Raw genomic sequence first — 17,765 nt, 5'->3', positions numbered from 1 at the left:
GACCTATTGTCAGCCAATCATAGCGATCCTTGGAAAAGGCGCCTTTTATCTTTTCATTTAAATTGTTTATTATTTTATCGTATGTTTCTTGCAATAGATAATAACTTATTGTAACAATTATTTATTGATATTTTTCTTCGAAATGTAATTGCATTGACTGAATAAATACAAAGACATATAATAATATAATGGATACACATAAAATAATTAAAATTGGTTAAAGAATGATAGTCAATCGTTTACTGATAACTATATGCGGTAGGGTTTTAAATATGCACCAAGTATTATTCGCATAATTATATTTCATTAGTTATATTATTATATTATTTATGTTTTTAATAATTAAAAATGATTATAACCACGACTATATTTTCAATAAGGTTAGAATTCTAATGGCAGCATTGTTCATTGACGTGTCATTGAGTTACAAATGGCGGCTACCGATGAGCCTGTTTCTTTAGTAGAGAAAAACATCGAAAAATTAAATATTTCGGAAAGTGATTCGAACAAAAATGAAGATGACATCAAAACTGGAGAGATTTATGAACCACATTTATGGGGTTTCGAAACACGAGAGCTCTACAAAATTGCACTCAATTTCTATAAAGGTATGTACGAATCTACTTAATAAATCATTATCGTTATTTTCTTGTGTTTTGCTATTACATTGTTGAATTAGATAAAGAATCAAAGAACAGAATATTTAAAAAAGATTCATACATCGTATTTAATTGAATTAATGATTATTCTATCGTTTTTTCCAAACGCATATTCCTATGAATAAATCTTTAACGTAATCATTAATATTTGATTATTTCTTTGTCAGAGAAAGAAGGAAAAGCTGTTCACCTTTCATATGAGGATAAATTAAAATTGGTTGCATTTACGCAACAAGTAATGCATGGAAAATGTACCGCTGAAAATGCACCACCATTAGGAGTTTTAGATGTTATTGGTAGAGATAGACGTTTGGCATGGCAAAATTTAGGAGATATATCTAAGGAACAAGCAATGGAAGGATTTATAGTTTTATTAGATAAATTGTGTCCTTTATTTAAAACAGTAGTAGAAGCACAAAAGAGAGATATCGAAGAGAAAAAGCGTTTAAAGCAAGAGGAAGAAATCAAACGGATAGAGGAAGAAAAAAGATTGGCAGAATTGGCAGAAGAAAAAAAGAAAGAAGAAGAGGAAAGATTAAAATTGGAATCGCAGAAAAGACAAATACAAGATGCACTTAATCAACAAACATATTATCAATTTAAAGTTTATGCCGAACAACAATATCCTGGAAATCCAGAACAGCAAGCTGTTTTGATTAGACAATTGCAAGAACAACATTATCATCAATATATGCAACAATTACATCAAAATCAATTAGTCATAGAAGATCAAAAAACAGAAGAATCAAATGAGTTAGACGGTACAAATAAAGATACAGAAAAGGAACCTATAGCGGAAAATGAATCTGCACTTTTACAAGATGATGATTCGGATGAGTTACAAGAAGATTGGCCACCTATTGCCCCTGCTGAAATGTGGACGAAAAAAGGTGTGGAGGAATTTAAAGAAACAATTAGAAAGGACGGTGGTGACGCTGTTATAAAGGTTGGTCATGGAGAAACTGTTACTGTAAGAGTGCCAACACATGAAGATGGTTCATGTTTATTTTGGGAATTTGCTACCGATGGCTATGATATTGGATTTGGAGTTTACTTTGAATGGTCTAAGTCGGATACGGATCAAGTATCTGTTCACATTAGCGAATCAGAAGATGACGAAGATGAAGAAGAAGAATATGAAACCCAAGATGATTTAGAAAGTGGAGGAATAAATGGAAATAATAGAGTTGAATATAAACATACCACACCACCTATAAGCGTAATAGTACCTGTAAGTATACCATAACATTTGATTCTATTTTAAAATTCTTTAAATAACAATATTTTTCATTAAATCTGCATGTTTTTATCATTAAGATATACAGGAGAGATTCTCAGGAAGAAGTATATGCTGGAAGTCATCAATATCCTGGACAGGTAAATGTAATGAATCATACATTTTTATTAATAATAATTAGTTCGATTAGAAACATTAATTTCATATTTATTATTTGATTGCAGGGAGTATATCTTTTAAAATTTGACAATTCATATTCACTATGGCGAAGTAAAACACTCTATTATCGAGTATACTACACAAGACCAGGATTTACGAAGGATTAGTTGTAATTGTTAAATTAAGGATTTATTGAGTGTATATTTGTTGTGCACTGGCTCATCATAATCGCCTGCTGATATTGCTAGTCCAACTAAATAAAGTGTCCTATATCCTGTCTTTTCTCACATAAGACAAGGTGTTCACTGTGCAAAAAACATATATATATATATATATATATATATATATATATATATATATATATACATATGTATATATATGTATATTTATACACGCATATACTACACGTATATATTATACATAAAAATTAGTATTCGTACCCGCCTACTATAGGTTAATCAGTGATATCGAATGGAAAAAAAAAGAAGAAAAGAAAATACAAAAAAAAAGGAGAACTATGATAAGTTAATAAAACGTAAAAAAATAAGAAATCTGTATGAATAAACATTTAATATTGTCTGCATGTATATTTAAATATGATACGTAGATTTTGCGACTTTCTTGTTTCTTATATTTTCTTGATTTGTTGAAAACAACAATTAAATTCCGAATAAATCTTCTGTTTTTCAGTGGCCCCTCTACAGCTACCTGAACTTTTAAATTTCTATATTTATATACATTAATCATAAATTATGCAACAAAAACTAGAAAAAGAAAAGAAAAGAAAAATCTTTTAGTTTATTAACGTATCCGCAGGCATAAGACGTTTATTGATATAGATGTTTATTGTATAGTTAAATAAGACACTTTTTGTTTAGAAAAAAAAAAAAGAAAAATTAGCACAAAAACAATGAATATGTTTGTTACTTTGTTGATTGCATTAAAAAGATTTAGAATTACGGACAAAAAGAATAAAAATGTTAGAAAAGATAGTTTCACAATGCACAGTCTAAATGGTATTACATTTCCGTACGATTGTGAGTGCGTATGTGTACGAGTGTGAATATGAATGCTGCGTGAACCGTATTTAACTTGTCTAATAGTCAGGAAAGAAGATATAATTTTGGTACGCTTAATTTTGCATCGCATTTCATAGCTTTATCCAAATAATTGCATGTTCTGTTTCTTATTTTTTATTGTTGTATTTGTTTCCTTTCAAAAATATAAGTATATATTATGTATTATCGTTTATTCATATTACGCTTTCGCGGTATCTAAATTAAAATCAATTCGAAGCACAGTAACCTTTTAAATATGTCAACGTTTATTATATTATAACCATAGTTTGTTTTTACACCAGTATAATTCACTGTATATCATTAATAACATTATAATATAATAATATTACTATATTTTATATAGCAAGAGAATCACGTTAGTTACAGATGCATTATATCTCGAGAGAAAGAAAAAAAAGCACGCTTATTTTTAGTATATTTTGTTGCACCCTAACGTTTTTCTATTTATCACGTATCAGCTTTGCTCTAAAACACAGTTTGTCGATTAGAAGAGCACTTTTTTAAGACGGTATGGGTAATACATTGTTTGTTCTTTATCTTTTAATTAACGAAACTTCCCCGCTCGTCAGCAAAATACGTTATTAGATTGTCTGCTATTAGATGAACTGTAACAATCACAAATTATGTTAATTTTTTATTATTTTCTCTCTCTCTCTCTCTCTCTCTCTCTCTCTCTCTTTTCTAATCATCGACTTATCAATTTTCTTGTAAAACAAGTCCTACTACACAAGTACAACATTCGATATAATTTTAAATATCGAATATATATTAAAAAAAAAAAATCATGTAATTATCTATTTTTATTTCTCGTATTTTAATTCTATATTGCCACTATGCACTTAACCGTGTGTTTTCTTACAATCAAGCTTTACTTTCTATTATCTTAACGGCATCGTATAATATTCATTCGGTGCACATTAATGCACATTATATATAATTACATTTATGTATATATATATATATATATATGAGATCACTTATTATATTCATTGCCAATAAGAAAAATAGAGTTTTTCTTGTCATTAATTGTTTATACTGTACTAATTAAGGTAGAAATTCATTTTATCAACAAAATGTTCAATTTAATCGGCTTGAAAGGTATTCTTTTTCTTTCTATCCTATTCTTATATTACATTCGCATTGTACTTACAAGAAGGAAAAACAAAAACAAAACATCCACGCAAAATGTATCGAATATCTGCCCTATTTGAATGATTATATTCCTTTTTAAAACGATTTTAAAATAATAATGCTTAATAATTATTTGACGGGCGGGGAATTATATAACTTCTTTCTACTTCGTCCATGATTGTGCGCAATTTAAAAAAGCGACGCTGCACTATTTCAATTATGTACCACCAAACTAGTACGGGATTGTTTATATATCACATTTTTAAACATTATAAATATATATGTATAGACATTATCGTATTTTAAATATTCGAACGAATCTTACGAATTCTTCATTTCAATTATTTCAAATAATTACGTGAACGATAATGTATCTATACATAGTATACTATATATATATACCTATACAATAATTATTGGCTTGTCGCAAATAAAACTAATCTTAAGCCTAATGTTACGTTAATATTTAACTGCTCGTTTTGTTTTGTTATTATAATTATATCCGTAAATACACATACGTATAAGCTTCGTAATTTCAAACGTTTATAATAATGCATAATTTTAAAAGACGCGTGCGCGTAAAATCATTTACAAATAACACACAAAAACTCTCTCTCTCTCTCTCTCTCTCTCTTTATCTCTCTTTTTCTTATCAGTTTGTATGCGTTGTTGTAGAAGACTATGTATTTCGCAGAAAACTAATTCTGTGTATTGTTGTTCCTGTTGTTAATCATGTTGTCGCGTTAATTTTTCAATAAGTTTGATGTCGTTATATATTTATAGTCATATAGATACAGGATGTATTAAAATGAAAAAGAGTTTTCCAAAAATTAGAAAGATATATATTTTACTCGTTAAGCTGAGTAAGCAATATTTTTAATGAATGAAAAAAAAATGCTTGCTAAGCTTAATGAGTTAGATAATACACTTACTAAATCTTGAAACACTTATCATTTTAAACATCCTCTATATATATATTAGATGGTAATACTTTGAAAACTTTGCACATTTGGTCTTTTGCATAAAAATAATTTTAGGAATTATAAATGGCATTGTGTCCGTTCGATTAAAAAACGAACGAAATTTGTACCGTCTTATCAATTCCGATTCTAAATCTTTTCTTTGTTTTGTTTTGTATTCTGTTTGTACAAAATCGGAATCGTCAAATTGTTTTTATAAGATCGTTGTCCGAACATTTGGTGATCATATATAATAATATATGCGCTTGTATGTAATTGGAATAATTCGAACGATTTGTATATCCATTGTTATGTACTTATGTAAACAAAAATATATTGTACTATTATTTAGAACAATATATTTTTGTTTACATCGACGAACGTTACGATATTGCCGAAAATATTTTTATCTCTATATAGTAATGGGAGACGATTATTTTAAAAATCGTTTTATCTCAAACATTCTTTTGTTATTAAAATAATATTTATAAATATGAATTTATATTTACGGTGGATAATTATTAAGTAAAAATATTTTATATTCGGCATTTAATATCGATTGAATACTGCGTGTAAAACACTTTCTTTTTGTTTAGTATGGGTATATATAATTTATAATACCCTAATGCATATTTAATAATTTGGCAATATCTTTTTTGGTTTTTTTTCCCCCTTTTTTTTTTTTAAATATCATCGGCGATTAATCCTTTTCAACGACGAATATTATAATAATAATGTATCGCTTATATCGGTAGAAAAAATAACTTATTTTACGGCTCGCGTACATAGGATTATTTTTGTTCTTTTTTTTTTCTTCTTGCTAAACTAAAATCACAATAATATATGGTGTGTACTTTATCGAAGAAATGTTTGTTCTCGTCGCGCATCGGATCGATTGATCAAAATGTTATTAAAATAAATTTATCTGATAAACGCAATTCGATAACAAAATGTTAAATAATAATTAATCGTTAATGTTATGAATATTAAGTGAAAGATATTATTTTTTTCCTCCTCTTTGAAAGTGTACTCAAGTGTAATTACCTATTAAAAAAAAACATTGAATATAGTCATGTTATATATTTCGTAGAAAATAACAAACGAGATTATGATGTTAATTTGATGCGAAGTGTTTATAAAAGACTTTATCGATAATCAATATCTAAAATGGGATGACGTGTGTACAGTAACTTACGAAAGTATATATAAAAATGAACCTTTAAAAATTATCGTTCGTTCTTAGAAATGAAAAAGTAAAAGAACCAAATTCGAGGACACTTTCGAAGGGGAGCCCTTTTTACGTGCGTGTGTGTATGTTTCAATTAAATACATGTATTCAAGAAAGATTTAGGACGGTAATTTAAATGTTAATTGTCATTAATTAATCGATTACGAGTTAATTAACTTGTGCCATGTGATGATGTATGTGATCAATGATGCACTATATATTGTTCCTAATTGAAATGCCAATAAAGCCAATGACTATATACGGTATTATTCTCTGTGCGCGCGTATAATTGACACTCGACGCATTTGCATTTTGTATATCCTAGCTAATATTTCAAAAAGCACACTATTTCCAAAATACGCACGCTCGATTATTCATTCGTATCTCTTAGATAATTATAATAGCGTTTATTTTTATATTAAGGTGAAAACCAAAAGTTCCATGCGTTTTGATTGTTTTGCAAACTGCATAATGTTGATTGAAAAAAAAAAAAAAAAGAAAAAACGCAGGAACTTTGAATTGACCCTAATATCAACGTTACATTTGACCTTTTGCAACAACAATATTAGCAAAACAACAGCGTTACTTTTACGTATCGCCAATTCACTTGACTCCCATTTTTTACATGTACAAAAAATCTATACTCGAGTTAATATCTCATTGATTATCTCGAATTAGAAGACCATTTCCCTATCTAACAATTAATATTCACCTAATCGCATTGCAAATCGAGAAGCGTATATTACGTTATCTTCAAACTTAGCACATTAAAAAGACGGAATAAGTTCTTCTTTTTCTTTCATTTTCCAAAATACGATCGTGCATTTGTATTGTTAATATCTGCTTAAAAATCGAACGTTCGAAGAAAAAACTCGGACAATCTTGAAGAACAATTGTTAGTTACTATATATTCTACTGTTTAAAGAAGGCCCCATCCTCCTCCTTCAACCTTATAGTATGTATATGTGAACGTAGCGCGTAGTATAAAAGGAGCTAATCGTATTGACATGTTACAACGAGGTTTCCATGTTAAGGTTGGTACGTTTACCATTAATCGATTTGCAATTAATTGTGTCTACTCTACCAGTAAAGCTTCTTCGTAAATTTGAACTACGACGAGAATCCTTAGTATTATTTCTTCGTTCGGTTAATGATCTCGTCAATGTACTAGGATTGTTTTTCATTGATGGAATATTATTTTCAATCGACCAACCGGAAGCTTCATCGTTTTCTCGATCATCATCATCATCGTCGTCGTCGTCGTCGTCATTAAAATGTTCTTTTACTACGAAAGAAGATGATCCTTCGGTGTTGCTTGTAGGACGAATATCATTTTTCAATACGATTGGTTGAGTTATGTTCAACGTTGTTCTTCTGTCGACGTTGTTGAAACCATCATAGGGTGGAAAAGATACCCCATTTTTGTAACCAGGCACGTATACGTTTCCACTAGTAGTTGTTGTTGATGACTCGTAATTCTCAGGTTCGACCAACGGAAACGAATAATCAGCGTCGACGGCAAAAGTACGACGCCTGTGAATTTTACGTATGTCCCTGTGACGTCTATGTATACCCTCTCGTTCGGTGAACGATCGTCTAAGTTTAACTAACATTGGAACGTTTGAAGATGAATTTTCTTCGCTATGATAACTTTGATTTCTCGTTGTTGGTACCACGTTCTTACCACCGAACGGATCGTCAGGACATACTTCTTGAATCGGGCTAGCAAAGATTAGTGTTCTGCGAATGATACAAACAAAATTAAATAAATATATGAGAAATAACAAATTAATCGAAAACAAATCTATGTAATGTATTACAAAAAAAAAAATAATTCACCTTGAATAATCGTATTTTTGTTCGGTGGGTGATGATTTATCTTTCCCAATGGTAGAATTTTGTAGATGTTCTTTATCTTTATTTAAATTCTCACGCGACAAACAGGTGGTGCGACCTTTTTCTTCGTTAGACCCAACGATCTGAGGGCTTTCACTATTTCTTCTATCACATTCTAAATGCGAATTGTCTGATCGAAGTTCCTCAAAACTTCTATCCAATCTTACGGTTTCCCAATCCTCAACGTGTTCTAATTCCTGTGCAGTAGTCATTAAAGTATATCGACGTTTGTTTTGTTTGAGTATCGATTTCAAACAGAAGTAAGTCCTAGATACCGGTATTTTTCTACGAACTTCGTCAGACCTTGGATTCACGGTCACCCTGCAACGCGACGTACTCTGTTGTTGTTCAACAAATCTTTTTGGTATTGCACCTTTCGATTCAGCATTATTTGATTCACGATTAACATTGTTATCAATAGATTCGTTCGTTATAGTAGGCGGAATTTCTTCATCTATAACCGTTTGAAAATGATTTTTAGGATTATCCAATTTCGTTCTAGAAACATTATTCCACGAACTCGTAGTAGTATCTTCTTCTAAAATATTCTCAAAACTTTTATAACTTGTTTTCGAAGTAGAAGAAGAAGAATTTCCTTCTTGACCTACTTCCGAACGTAAACGCAAGTTTGGCTCGGAAATATCTCGTTTAAATTTTCGCGAAGGACGAACTAATTTTTTCATAGTTCTACCATTATTATAATTTACATCATTAACATTATTAGATTTGTCCAAAATATTGGAACACGTGTATGAACTTTGCTGACTGCACGAACATGATACAAATTCTATATCGTTTGAAATATCGTTATGGCACGTCGAACTACTACTACTGCTAGCAGCACAGGTAGAATCCAAAGTAACGTAATTAGAGTCACGATTTTCTACTTGATCGGCGATTAGATTTGTTTGTTGTACATTTTCTAACTCGTTAGAAATCTTATGACAAGGACATTGGCACGTTGGTTCGATTTCAACTCTGAGATCTTTTCTTTCTTGTTGAATCGATGACGAGAATGTTCCAGGTACGTTAGATCCTAATTCAGCTCTTTCATAAAGTAAAGCTTCCGAATAACTAGGAACTATTCCCATATCGATCTCGGATTCGATTACTGATTCTGTTTCGATCTGTCGATTTTCTACGTTAGATTGTGCAGCCGGTTCCATTAAAAGTGCTTCGCTATAACTTGGTGCTAACATATAGGATCCTGGCTGACTCAATTGACTGGTGGAAGTGCGTATTGGTTCAGCACCTATCGGAGTATCATAGTTCACTCCAAATAATTTAGTCACCTAAAATTATCATCGATAAATCTTATACTTTTTATTTCTAAAGTAATTTATTATAAATGTAAATATATTACCTGATAGTCGGCGTATTGCGTATTGTACTCTATGATTACTCTCAAGGGCCAACTAAGTAGGAGAGCACTAAGGCACCAATAAACGTAACGATTGGTAAACCATGGTTTACCAAGGACGGCTACTAAAGTGGTGGGATTTAGATTACAACCAAGTTCCAAACCTTCTCTCATTTCCATATAATCATCCCTTAATTCCTATTACAAGCGAAAGTACAAAATAATTCATTTTAAAATAGATTATTCGATCAATCATGAAATAACGTACTTGTTCAGCGAAGAACCTTGACCTGGCTTCCTCGAACTCAGTCGCGGATCTCATGTTTGAAAAAGCGAAGCCCTTGGTCAATGCAATTTTCGTGATAGGTACTTTTTGATCGGGTACCAGTTCCTTGCTGATATCCTTCACCCCACAATAATCGTAGTAATAAAAGGAAGTTGCTGCGTGAGTGTTAACTCTTTCGTAGTAAACCTAATCCGACAAATTAATTAACACCATATATATATATATACCAAGTTTATTTACTTAAAAAAAAATGGGACACGCTTTTAGCAAATGTTTTATAACAACGGTTATTAAAATCGTTGAAGAGGTTTTGTGTTTCTTTTTTTTTGTATTTTGGTTTGTTTATCTTGTTCGTTTTTAAAGCAGCTGTTTTCTTTTTTTTGTTACTCGTTTTCACGCTACCCCGTTTACCTGAGTTGTCGTATAATTGTCTCCGTTTCTATATCGGGTGATTTGCCGTTTCCTACGTACATAATGATAGGAAACGGCCTTCCACCAGATAGTAGGTTGTACCAGCCTCAGTTGATTTAATTTCATGAGTACACAGTCTTGGCTCTCCGCGTGGGACAGATCGATTCTAATCGGGGAATGGTAACACTCCACAAGGTATACGAGATAAAGCATTCCCATAAAGGCAACCTACAATAATACAACAACGAATTAATTATGCACATTAATCATAATGGATATATAGATAACTGCTATGTTATTAATACACCTACTGGAATATATATATAACCATCGTCACAAGGAGACACGTGTTTAGTACTTTTGATGAGGTACTTAGAGAAATTGATCACAACCTACAAATATACATTTCCTTTTATTATAATAATAATAATAATAATAATAATAATAATAATAATAATAATAATAATAATAATAATAATAATAATATATATATATATATATATATATATATGTATTTGAATATTTTAAGAATAAAAACCAAAAAGTTCGCGAATTTATTGTATTACAAATTTAATTATAAACTGCATTCGGTGAAATTTTGATTGAACATAATTTAATACTAATATAAATGTTATTATTTATTGTAAATCATACCTTGGTAACATTGGCGCATCTACACCATGTAACTGCAGCGAGGCATCCATATATCAATACAGAAAGTACTAAACACTTGCAATTTGGTTCCTTCTGCAACGCTCCGCAAAACGTTTGAGAAACTGGTTGTTGCTGTAAATAGAAAATAAAATGTTCTATACCCAAGGAAAAATACTTATACGATATGATCGATAACGCAATGTTTCTAAGGTAAATACATCGAGTAAATTCATCGTTATCGAACTATTTCAATCTAATTACGGTAAAAGAAAATATTTTATCGATCAATTAATTATTGTAAAAGAATCTTTTTCTATCGCAACTTTAAATTATATTTTTAAATATTTTTCGTAGGAAACTCACCACTTCGTTTTCCCGATTCATCGTCGAATAATCAAAACAATCTTGAAGTTGTATAACGGTTATACATCAGTATCCAAATCGTGACATATCACGCGATTATATCTTACACGAGAATTTGTCTTCTCTCGTTGCTCGTACAAAGGTGGAGGGTCATCCCGTGGATCACGATAACCGACAAACTTTCCAAGACGTCAGCTAGAAAACAGGACCAATAATAATCTACAGACTTATGTCACTTATTTTTCCTCTTTATATTTATAAAACAACATCCACGAGAAAAAATATATTCTATTCTTACAATTAGTTTTTTTATTTTTTAAATATATAGTCTCTCTTTTATATTCTTAACGAGGATTTAAGATTTCAGAAAATAAAAAAAAAAAAGAAATATAATAGAAACTTTTTCACATGTAACTCTATTTATTAAATTTTAAAATGCATCATGATTATATTAGATCATTTGATAAAAAGTATAAAAGAAAGAGAAAAAGGAAAAATAAAAAAAAAAGAAAGAGAGACAGTGTTCGTGTTATTTAGCATACACAGTGAGTTCGATGCTGTAGATTTATATAAAGTAGTATTCCCAAGGATTCTTATTCAGTTTAAACGATGTCGTTTTAGAAAGAAATAAATTTTTAATAATGGAAAAAAAGAAACACAACGGAATATAAAAAAAAAAAAAAGAAAACAGAGAAATTTAACGAAGTTACATTTTATTACAGAATTAAATAGAATTGTATTATATTTTTTTTTTCGATCTTTCAATTAAATATACAAAGTTACGTTGCATCATAACTTTGTATATTAGGTGAGCAACGAAATTCGTTGAAATTCATCTATCGAATTTCTAAACTTACATTATTTTCCTATCTCATGAAGTTACACAAGAAGACACGGAACCATCTGACGAACACGCCTCACGAGGAACTCAAATAACTAGGATTCCCATCGGCCCGCCCATCTTCACTGAAAATAATGTATTTATGAGAGAAAGAGAGAAAAGTAGCGCGCGCGTATTATAAATTTTAATAGAACCCAACGTATAAATAATAATGTAACAAACAATACCGAATGGATCCAACAATATTTTTCCTCTTTAGAAATATTTTCTTTTAAAAAAAACCTTCGACATTTCTACCACGACGAATACAAATAACTATATATCTCCAAAAAAAAAAAGAAAAAAAAAAACAAGAAAATGAATCAATCGCTAGAAGGAAAAATAAAGATACAAAGGAAATAGAATAATTGATAGATAAAATGAAATAATGTGAATATATTTTACCGAAACAATAGTCCACTTCATGGCGTTGTCCGTGATAAAATCGTTTGACATGATGAAAGAAAGTGTGTGAGAAAGAGAGAGAGAGAGTGAGAGAGAGTAAACCTTTTATCAATGAAAAACAAAAACCTTGAAATCTAACTCGTTTAAATATATTTCTTATGATAATTGTAAGAAAATAAAAAGTTCCATAGGACGCACCATGGGGAACGCACAACACCACGGGACACCACACACAACCACCGAAGGACGCAAATACTTGCGAAAGGTTTCGCGACAACTGCACGCGTCCCTTCCTCTTCTGCCCTAGCGACCCTTTAGTCTACGAGAGACGACACCCGCCGCGCCGGCGTCAAACCCTCTCTCTTTCCCTACCACCCCCCTTTCTCAGTGTTCTCTCCCTCTCTTTATATCCACACCCTCCAAATCATCATCCCCCATGCCATCGACAGTGACGCAGGAAAACTCTCGCAGATAACGGACGGAATTCTTCCTTTAAATACTTGCAATTAGATACGTTAGATTCTCTTCTCAGATCATTTTCCTACAATTTATTTTTTAAACAAAATAATTTCAATATTTTATTGTAATTATCTTCCCCCCCCCTTTTTCTTTTTTCTTTTGTTTATACATGGAAGATTCGTTGATTTATTTTAGATTGATTTCAACGATATTTCAATGATCACTTTTCTTGATATAAAAATAATACAAAATATAATTGAAAGAAAAAAATGTTTTGAAAAAAATACTTGACAAAATTTATTATGCGATGGTACCTACACGCGTATTCCCATTTCAATAGGTTTCCATGTATAATGAGTGAGTCAAAATGAAAAAGGGGAAAAAAAGAGAACTAGTCCGTAGGATCTTTTATACATACACTTTTTTTTTCTCCTTTGTTTTATGAAACCTCGTGGCTGTCGACCCTTTTCTATTTCTTTCTCTCTCTCTCTTTTCTCACCCTCCATTGAACTTCGTCTCTGTAGTATCCGATGGGGATACTGGGGACGTTCGAAGATTTCTCGAGTGAATTCTTCTAAACAACGTGAACGAGAAAATTGACGATATTTGCCTAGAAAAACTTCTTCTTTTTTCTCTTCTTTCTAGGAAAATCAAACAGTGTGTTTTATATATATATATATATATGTAATCGTATTATATATACATACCTATATATATATATATATATATATACCATGGATTTCAAATCGATATCGTTAAAATTTGTTGAATAAATTAAGGAAAATTTCCTATGGTAGAAAAAATGGTTTAATGGTTTGTAAATTTGGTTTTATAATAAACCAATCTTCTTTTACGCTTAATAACATTCGCTTATCGATCGGTCACTGGAATGGTTTATCACGTCAACCGTATACCGTCAATGGTTACCGTCCTGTAAAATATTGGACAGCTATACTGATCGATGTTTCAATGATACCTACTAGCTCGATCCCATACCTTGATGAAATTTACGATTCGTTCGGAATCGTTGGATTATCGTCTGGGGACAAACAATATATATATATACATATTAGTTGATGTTTTCATATATTTTTTTTCTCTAATATAATTTATTAGATTCATTTTAAAAAGAGGTTTGATTATTCGAAGAAACTATGTTTGTCAATCTATTAAATGTAAGAGAATTTTGTGTATCGTCTTTTACAGGAAATGGATCGTTGGAAGAGAATAAAAATAAGTTTTGGCGCCGTTCCGACGGTTATCTATTGATTATAATTTGAGAAGATAGTATCCAAGTCCTGCGTACGTAAATACATACTATGTATATATTTATGAACTTGTAAAGAAATCTGATTTTTGAATAGTATTGTTTATTTGATTTTAATTTAAAAAAAGAAAAAAAGAAAACAATTCGTCAAACGATCGAGATAAAAAAATATATATTAGATAAAATAAGAATACCTGAATGAATTGAATTAGTTTCATTTAACATATTTAGGGTAAGAAGAAGAAGAAGAAAAAGAAGAAGATGAAAGAAATTTCTTCGTATGATAAACAACATCATGTATTCTTCTTCTATCGATTGATTAAGGTATCCCTATAGATGATGAGCAGAAAAGCGTTTGTATCGAACGTGTGTTACTAAATAACCCACGTTATTACCATCGTATATACTTTCTTTGCTTAATCGTACGCGCCTAATCGCGCGTCATTGCGGAAATTTATATATGCACGACTACACACTGACAGTATGAAGGTCATTGAATATATACCATGGTATTTCACATATCGTTTATATAAATTTTGTTATTATTGGATTATTAAATGTTCGATTTGTATAATAGATTATATATGAATGTTTACATTATCATATAGAAAGAAAAATACATAGATTTGTGCATAGATTTATCAAATATCGACAAAATTTCACTTTTTGGACGATGTCCAAAACCGCATTCCATCTATAGACTAAATTCTTTGTCGGTGAACAACGCCAATTGATTTTAAAGAAACATATATACATATATATACATATATATACATATATATACATATATATATATATATATATATATATACTCCTTCGATATAGAATATTCGCTATATAATAAATGCATTATTATTAACAGAAAGTTAAGTTACAAAGTTTCGTATCATAAATGAAGTAATTATTACCTTATATACCTCATGTGTATTATGAATATTTGAAAACACTGCCATATGCAGAGCATAAGTAAATAATTTTAACAATATAATTAACGTCTGAAATTAAAAATACTATTTCAATTTTATATCTTGTCATTATTTGTAATGATCTAAAACAAATTTATATAAAAAAATTACATATTGATAAATCAGTAGAAACATTGCCAGATTTCATATAATTTGTTAACATTTTTTAATTAACAGATATGCTAACCTTTAATTGTGTCGAAACAAGAGAAACTGTCAATATATAAATAAAATCATCTTTAACAATATATACTTAAAGAATTATAATTATTTATTAATCGTAACATAAATAATTATTTAATTGTAATATTACAAATGATAATAATCAGTATAACAATCTTAGAATTTGTTTTATATTAAAATAATAAACGAATTTTGAACGCTAATTAGAGTTTAAAATTAATCATCCAATCGAATGATACCGTTATCGAAAGTTGGAAATCGACCAATCGTTATCGAAAAAAATCGTTCCTTATGACACAAATTTAAAGCAGCGATCGTTCGTCAACTCAGTATCTTACATTGTAGTTATATAAATTCATTTTGAATTTGGTGCTAATTTTCAGAAGGTAAGAAATATGGAAGTGAAGAAAATACATGAATTTATGGAATTGGTTGGACGCCTTAAGGTAATAATTATTAAATAATTAAAGTCAATCTAATGTGTTTATTGTTTACAATATGTGAACATTAACATTCTATAATATGTTTAATAAAATAGATAAATGTCTTTTTGTTCGTGGCACGCTTATGCCATTTAAAATCAAACATTTTCTCGTCTTATAGATTTAATTATCTAATAACCAACTTACCTAACCTATTTTATATTGTTTCAGCACATGAAAAGAACAGGATGGGTAAAAAAAAACATTCCTGATCCAGAAACAATAGCAGGACATATGTACAGGATGGCTATTCTTTCATTATTAATAGATAGCAAGGATAATTTAGATACTAGCAAGTAAGAAATTCATTTACTTTTTCTTTTTGATTTTCTTATTCCTATCTTTGGAAAATTCAGCATTATTCGCTGTTTGAGCATTCCATATTCGATACACCATTTACAAGATTTACTAATAGGAAGTACATTGTAATATTATTTTTAGAATATTGCAAATGACACTAATTCATGATTTAGCTGAATGCATTGTCGGGGATATAACACCTTACTGCGGTGTCACTCCTGAAGAAAAACATAAACGAGAAGATGTTGCGATGGAAGAGATCTGTCAACTTTTAGGCGACAAAGGGCCAACTATATTACAAATGTTTCGTGTAAGTTTATTTTCTTTACGAGTCATTTATTTTTTATAATATGATTATCTTTATTTTGTATAAATGTATATGTATATAGGAATACGAAAGGCAAGAGTCTCCAGAAGCTCAATACGTAAAGGACTTAGACAGATTGGATTTAATTATGCAAGCGTATGAATATGAGAAACGAGATAATATACCTGGTCAATTACAGGAATTTTTTACATCATCGGTAGACAAAATTAAAAATCCTTTCGTCAATAAGATTGCAACTGAAATTATTATCGAAAGGAATCGTCTATTTCCCAATTTAAGTAAAACAGAATGACAAAGTTGATTATAAAATGGATTTCATTTTTATACGCATAAAGTTAATACAAAAAAAAAAAAATACACAGTTTTTATATTATACATAAAAACTGTACTATTTACTAATTTGTAATTCATTTAAGAAAACAGTGAACATAACCTTTTTATATGTTTAGCTAGTTAAAACGTTACTTTTAATATTATATTTATTGAAAGAATAAGTAGAAAAAGAAAGTTCTAATTACAAAGCATGTAACTCTTTACTTCTGTATTATTTTAAAATTTTTGTTAATGTCTGACCAAAGATGTAAGAATTTTAATCTAATATAAAGTAAGTGTAATAAAAGAAGATTATTACACTTACAAGATTAAATGTTTATACTAGTAAAATGCTCTCTAATATATTTTTCAAAATTATTATTAACATGCTTACTTTTAATTAAAATTATCTGAATAATGTATATATATATGTGCAAAATTAAGTTGTTTATCACTTGATAAACCATTAGAAAAATGAAAAAAAGAAAATCTAATGATAGAGCTATGGTCTTAACACGATGACAAATAAAATATATTGTACATAAATTGTATATCAAATATTTCAGTTAATGTATTATTGCTATTGTGCATATCGGTGCATAGTACTTAAACTTTAGTATTTAAATATTTGATCCATACCGTATAGTAATAAACGCATGCATAGAAATAAATAAAAAATTCAATTAAGTAAATGCATAAATAAACATAAGTTTATATATACTTCATGCTTAAATCATATTTCCTTATAATAAAAGTAATTAA

The 17,765-nt window shown here is 29.6% G+C and overlaps 3 protein-coding genes across 7 annotated transcripts; 2 read left to right on the top strand and 1 right to left on the bottom strand.

The window, feature by feature from the left end:
• The first annotated feature begins 358 nt into the window (after nucleotides 1-358).
• On the top strand, nucleotides 359-6,711 carry LOC107071064 (Golgi resident protein GCP60). 2 transcript variants are annotated; one of them, XM_015329743.2, is made up of 4 exons: nucleotides 359-608; nucleotides 827-1,890; nucleotides 1,977-2,042; nucleotides 2,121-6,711. In XM_015329743.2, the coding sequence occupies exons 1-4, from the start codon at nucleotides 431-433 to the stop codon at nucleotides 2,220-2,222; spliced, it is 1,410 nt and encodes a 469-aa protein (XP_015185229.1). In that variant the 5' UTR covers nucleotides 359-430; the 3' UTR covers nucleotides 2,223-6,711. The 2 variants fall into 2 exon arrangements, with proteins under 2 accessions (XP_015185229.1, XP_015185230.1); XM_015329744.2 differs by having other exon boundaries at nucleotides 365-608; nucleotides 1,977-2,036.
• Nucleotides 5,382-13,010, bottom strand: LOC107071063 (uncharacterized). 4 transcript variants are annotated; one of them, XM_015329738.2, is made up of 10 exons: nucleotides 12,708-13,010; nucleotides 12,280-12,388; nucleotides 11,423-11,617; nucleotides 11,060-11,191; nucleotides 10,717-10,797; nucleotides 10,406-10,633; nucleotides 9,977-10,180; nucleotides 9,712-9,906; nucleotides 8,292-9,640; nucleotides 5,382-8,192 (listed from the first exon to the last, which is right to left on the bottom strand). In XM_015329738.2, the coding sequence occupies exons 3-10, from the start codon at nucleotides 11,441-11,443 to the stop codon at nucleotides 7,463-7,465; spliced, it is 2,940 nt and encodes a 979-aa protein (XP_015185224.2). In that variant the 5' UTR covers nucleotides 11,444-11,617; nucleotides 12,280-12,388; nucleotides 12,708-13,010; the 3' UTR covers nucleotides 5,382-7,462. The 4 variants fall into 4 exon arrangements, with proteins under 4 accessions (XP_015185224.2, XP_015185226.2, XP_015185228.2 ...); XM_015329740.2 differs by having other exon boundaries at nucleotides 12,280-12,383; XM_015329742.2 differs by having other exon boundaries at nucleotides 12,280-12,383; nucleotides 12,906-12,928.
• Nucleotides 13,011-15,829: 2,819 nt separating this feature from the next.
• On the top strand, nucleotides 15,830-17,723 carry LOC107071086 (5'-deoxynucleotidase HDDC2). The gene is made up of 4 exons (XM_015329785.2): nucleotides 15,830-16,027; nucleotides 16,235-16,359; nucleotides 16,505-16,673; nucleotides 16,753-17,723. Exons 1-4 carry the CDS (start codon nucleotides 15,977-15,979, stop codon nucleotides 16,981-16,983), a joined length of 576 nt encoding a protein of 191 aa, XP_015185271.1. The 5' UTR covers nucleotides 15,830-15,976; the 3' UTR covers nucleotides 16,984-17,723.
• Nucleotides 17,724-17,765: the final 42 nt, after the last annotated feature.

The sequence above is a fragment of the Polistes dominula genome, unplaced genomic scaffold, assembly GCF_049000335.1.
Source record: "Polistes dominula isolate Pdom_NZ unplaced genomic scaffold, Pdom_raw_medaka contig_83, whole genome shotgun sequence".
NCBI lineage: Eukaryota > Metazoa > Arthropoda > Insecta > Hymenoptera > Vespidae > Polistes > Polistes dominula.
This window is presented reverse-complemented; position numbering and strand designations above follow the sequence as displayed.

Excerpts from the sequence above, each read along its gene's own strand:
- LOC107071064 (XM_015329743.2), top strand. The coding sequence starts at position 431 with ATGGCGGCTACCGATGAGCCTGTTTCTTTAGTAGAGAAAAACATCGAA. Across the intron at positions 609-826 it reads TGCACTCAATTTCTATAAAG|AGAAAGAAGGAAAAGCTGTT; the intron begins GTATGTACGAAT and ends TTTCTTTGTCAG. Across the intron at positions 1,891-1,976 it reads CTATAAGCGTAATAGTACCT|ATATACAGGAGAGATTCTCA; the intron begins GTAAGTATACCA and ends TTTATCATTAAG.
- LOC107071063 (XM_015329738.2), bottom strand. The coding sequence starts at position 11,443 with ATGAATCGGGAAAACGAAGTG. Across the intron at positions 11,192-11,422 it reads TGAATCGGGAAAACGAAGTG|CAACAACCAGTTTCTCAAAC; the intron begins GTGAGTTTCCTA and ends TTCTATTTACAG. Across the intron at positions 9,907-9,976 it reads CAAGGTTCTTCGCTGAACAA|GAATTAAGGGATGATTATAT; the intron begins GTACGTTATTTC and ends CGCTTGTAATAG.
- LOC107071086 (XM_015329785.2), top strand. The coding sequence starts at position 15,977 with ATGGAAGTGAAGAAAATACATGAATTTATGGAATTGGTTGGACGCCTT. Across the intron at positions 16,028-16,234 it reads AATTGGTTGGACGCCTTAAG|CACATGAAAAGAACAGGATG; the intron begins GTAATAATTATT and ends ATATTGTTTCAG. Across the intron at positions 16,360-16,504 it reads GATAATTTAGATACTAGCAA|AATATTGCAAATGACACTAA; the intron begins GTAAGAAATTCA and ends TATTATTTTTAG.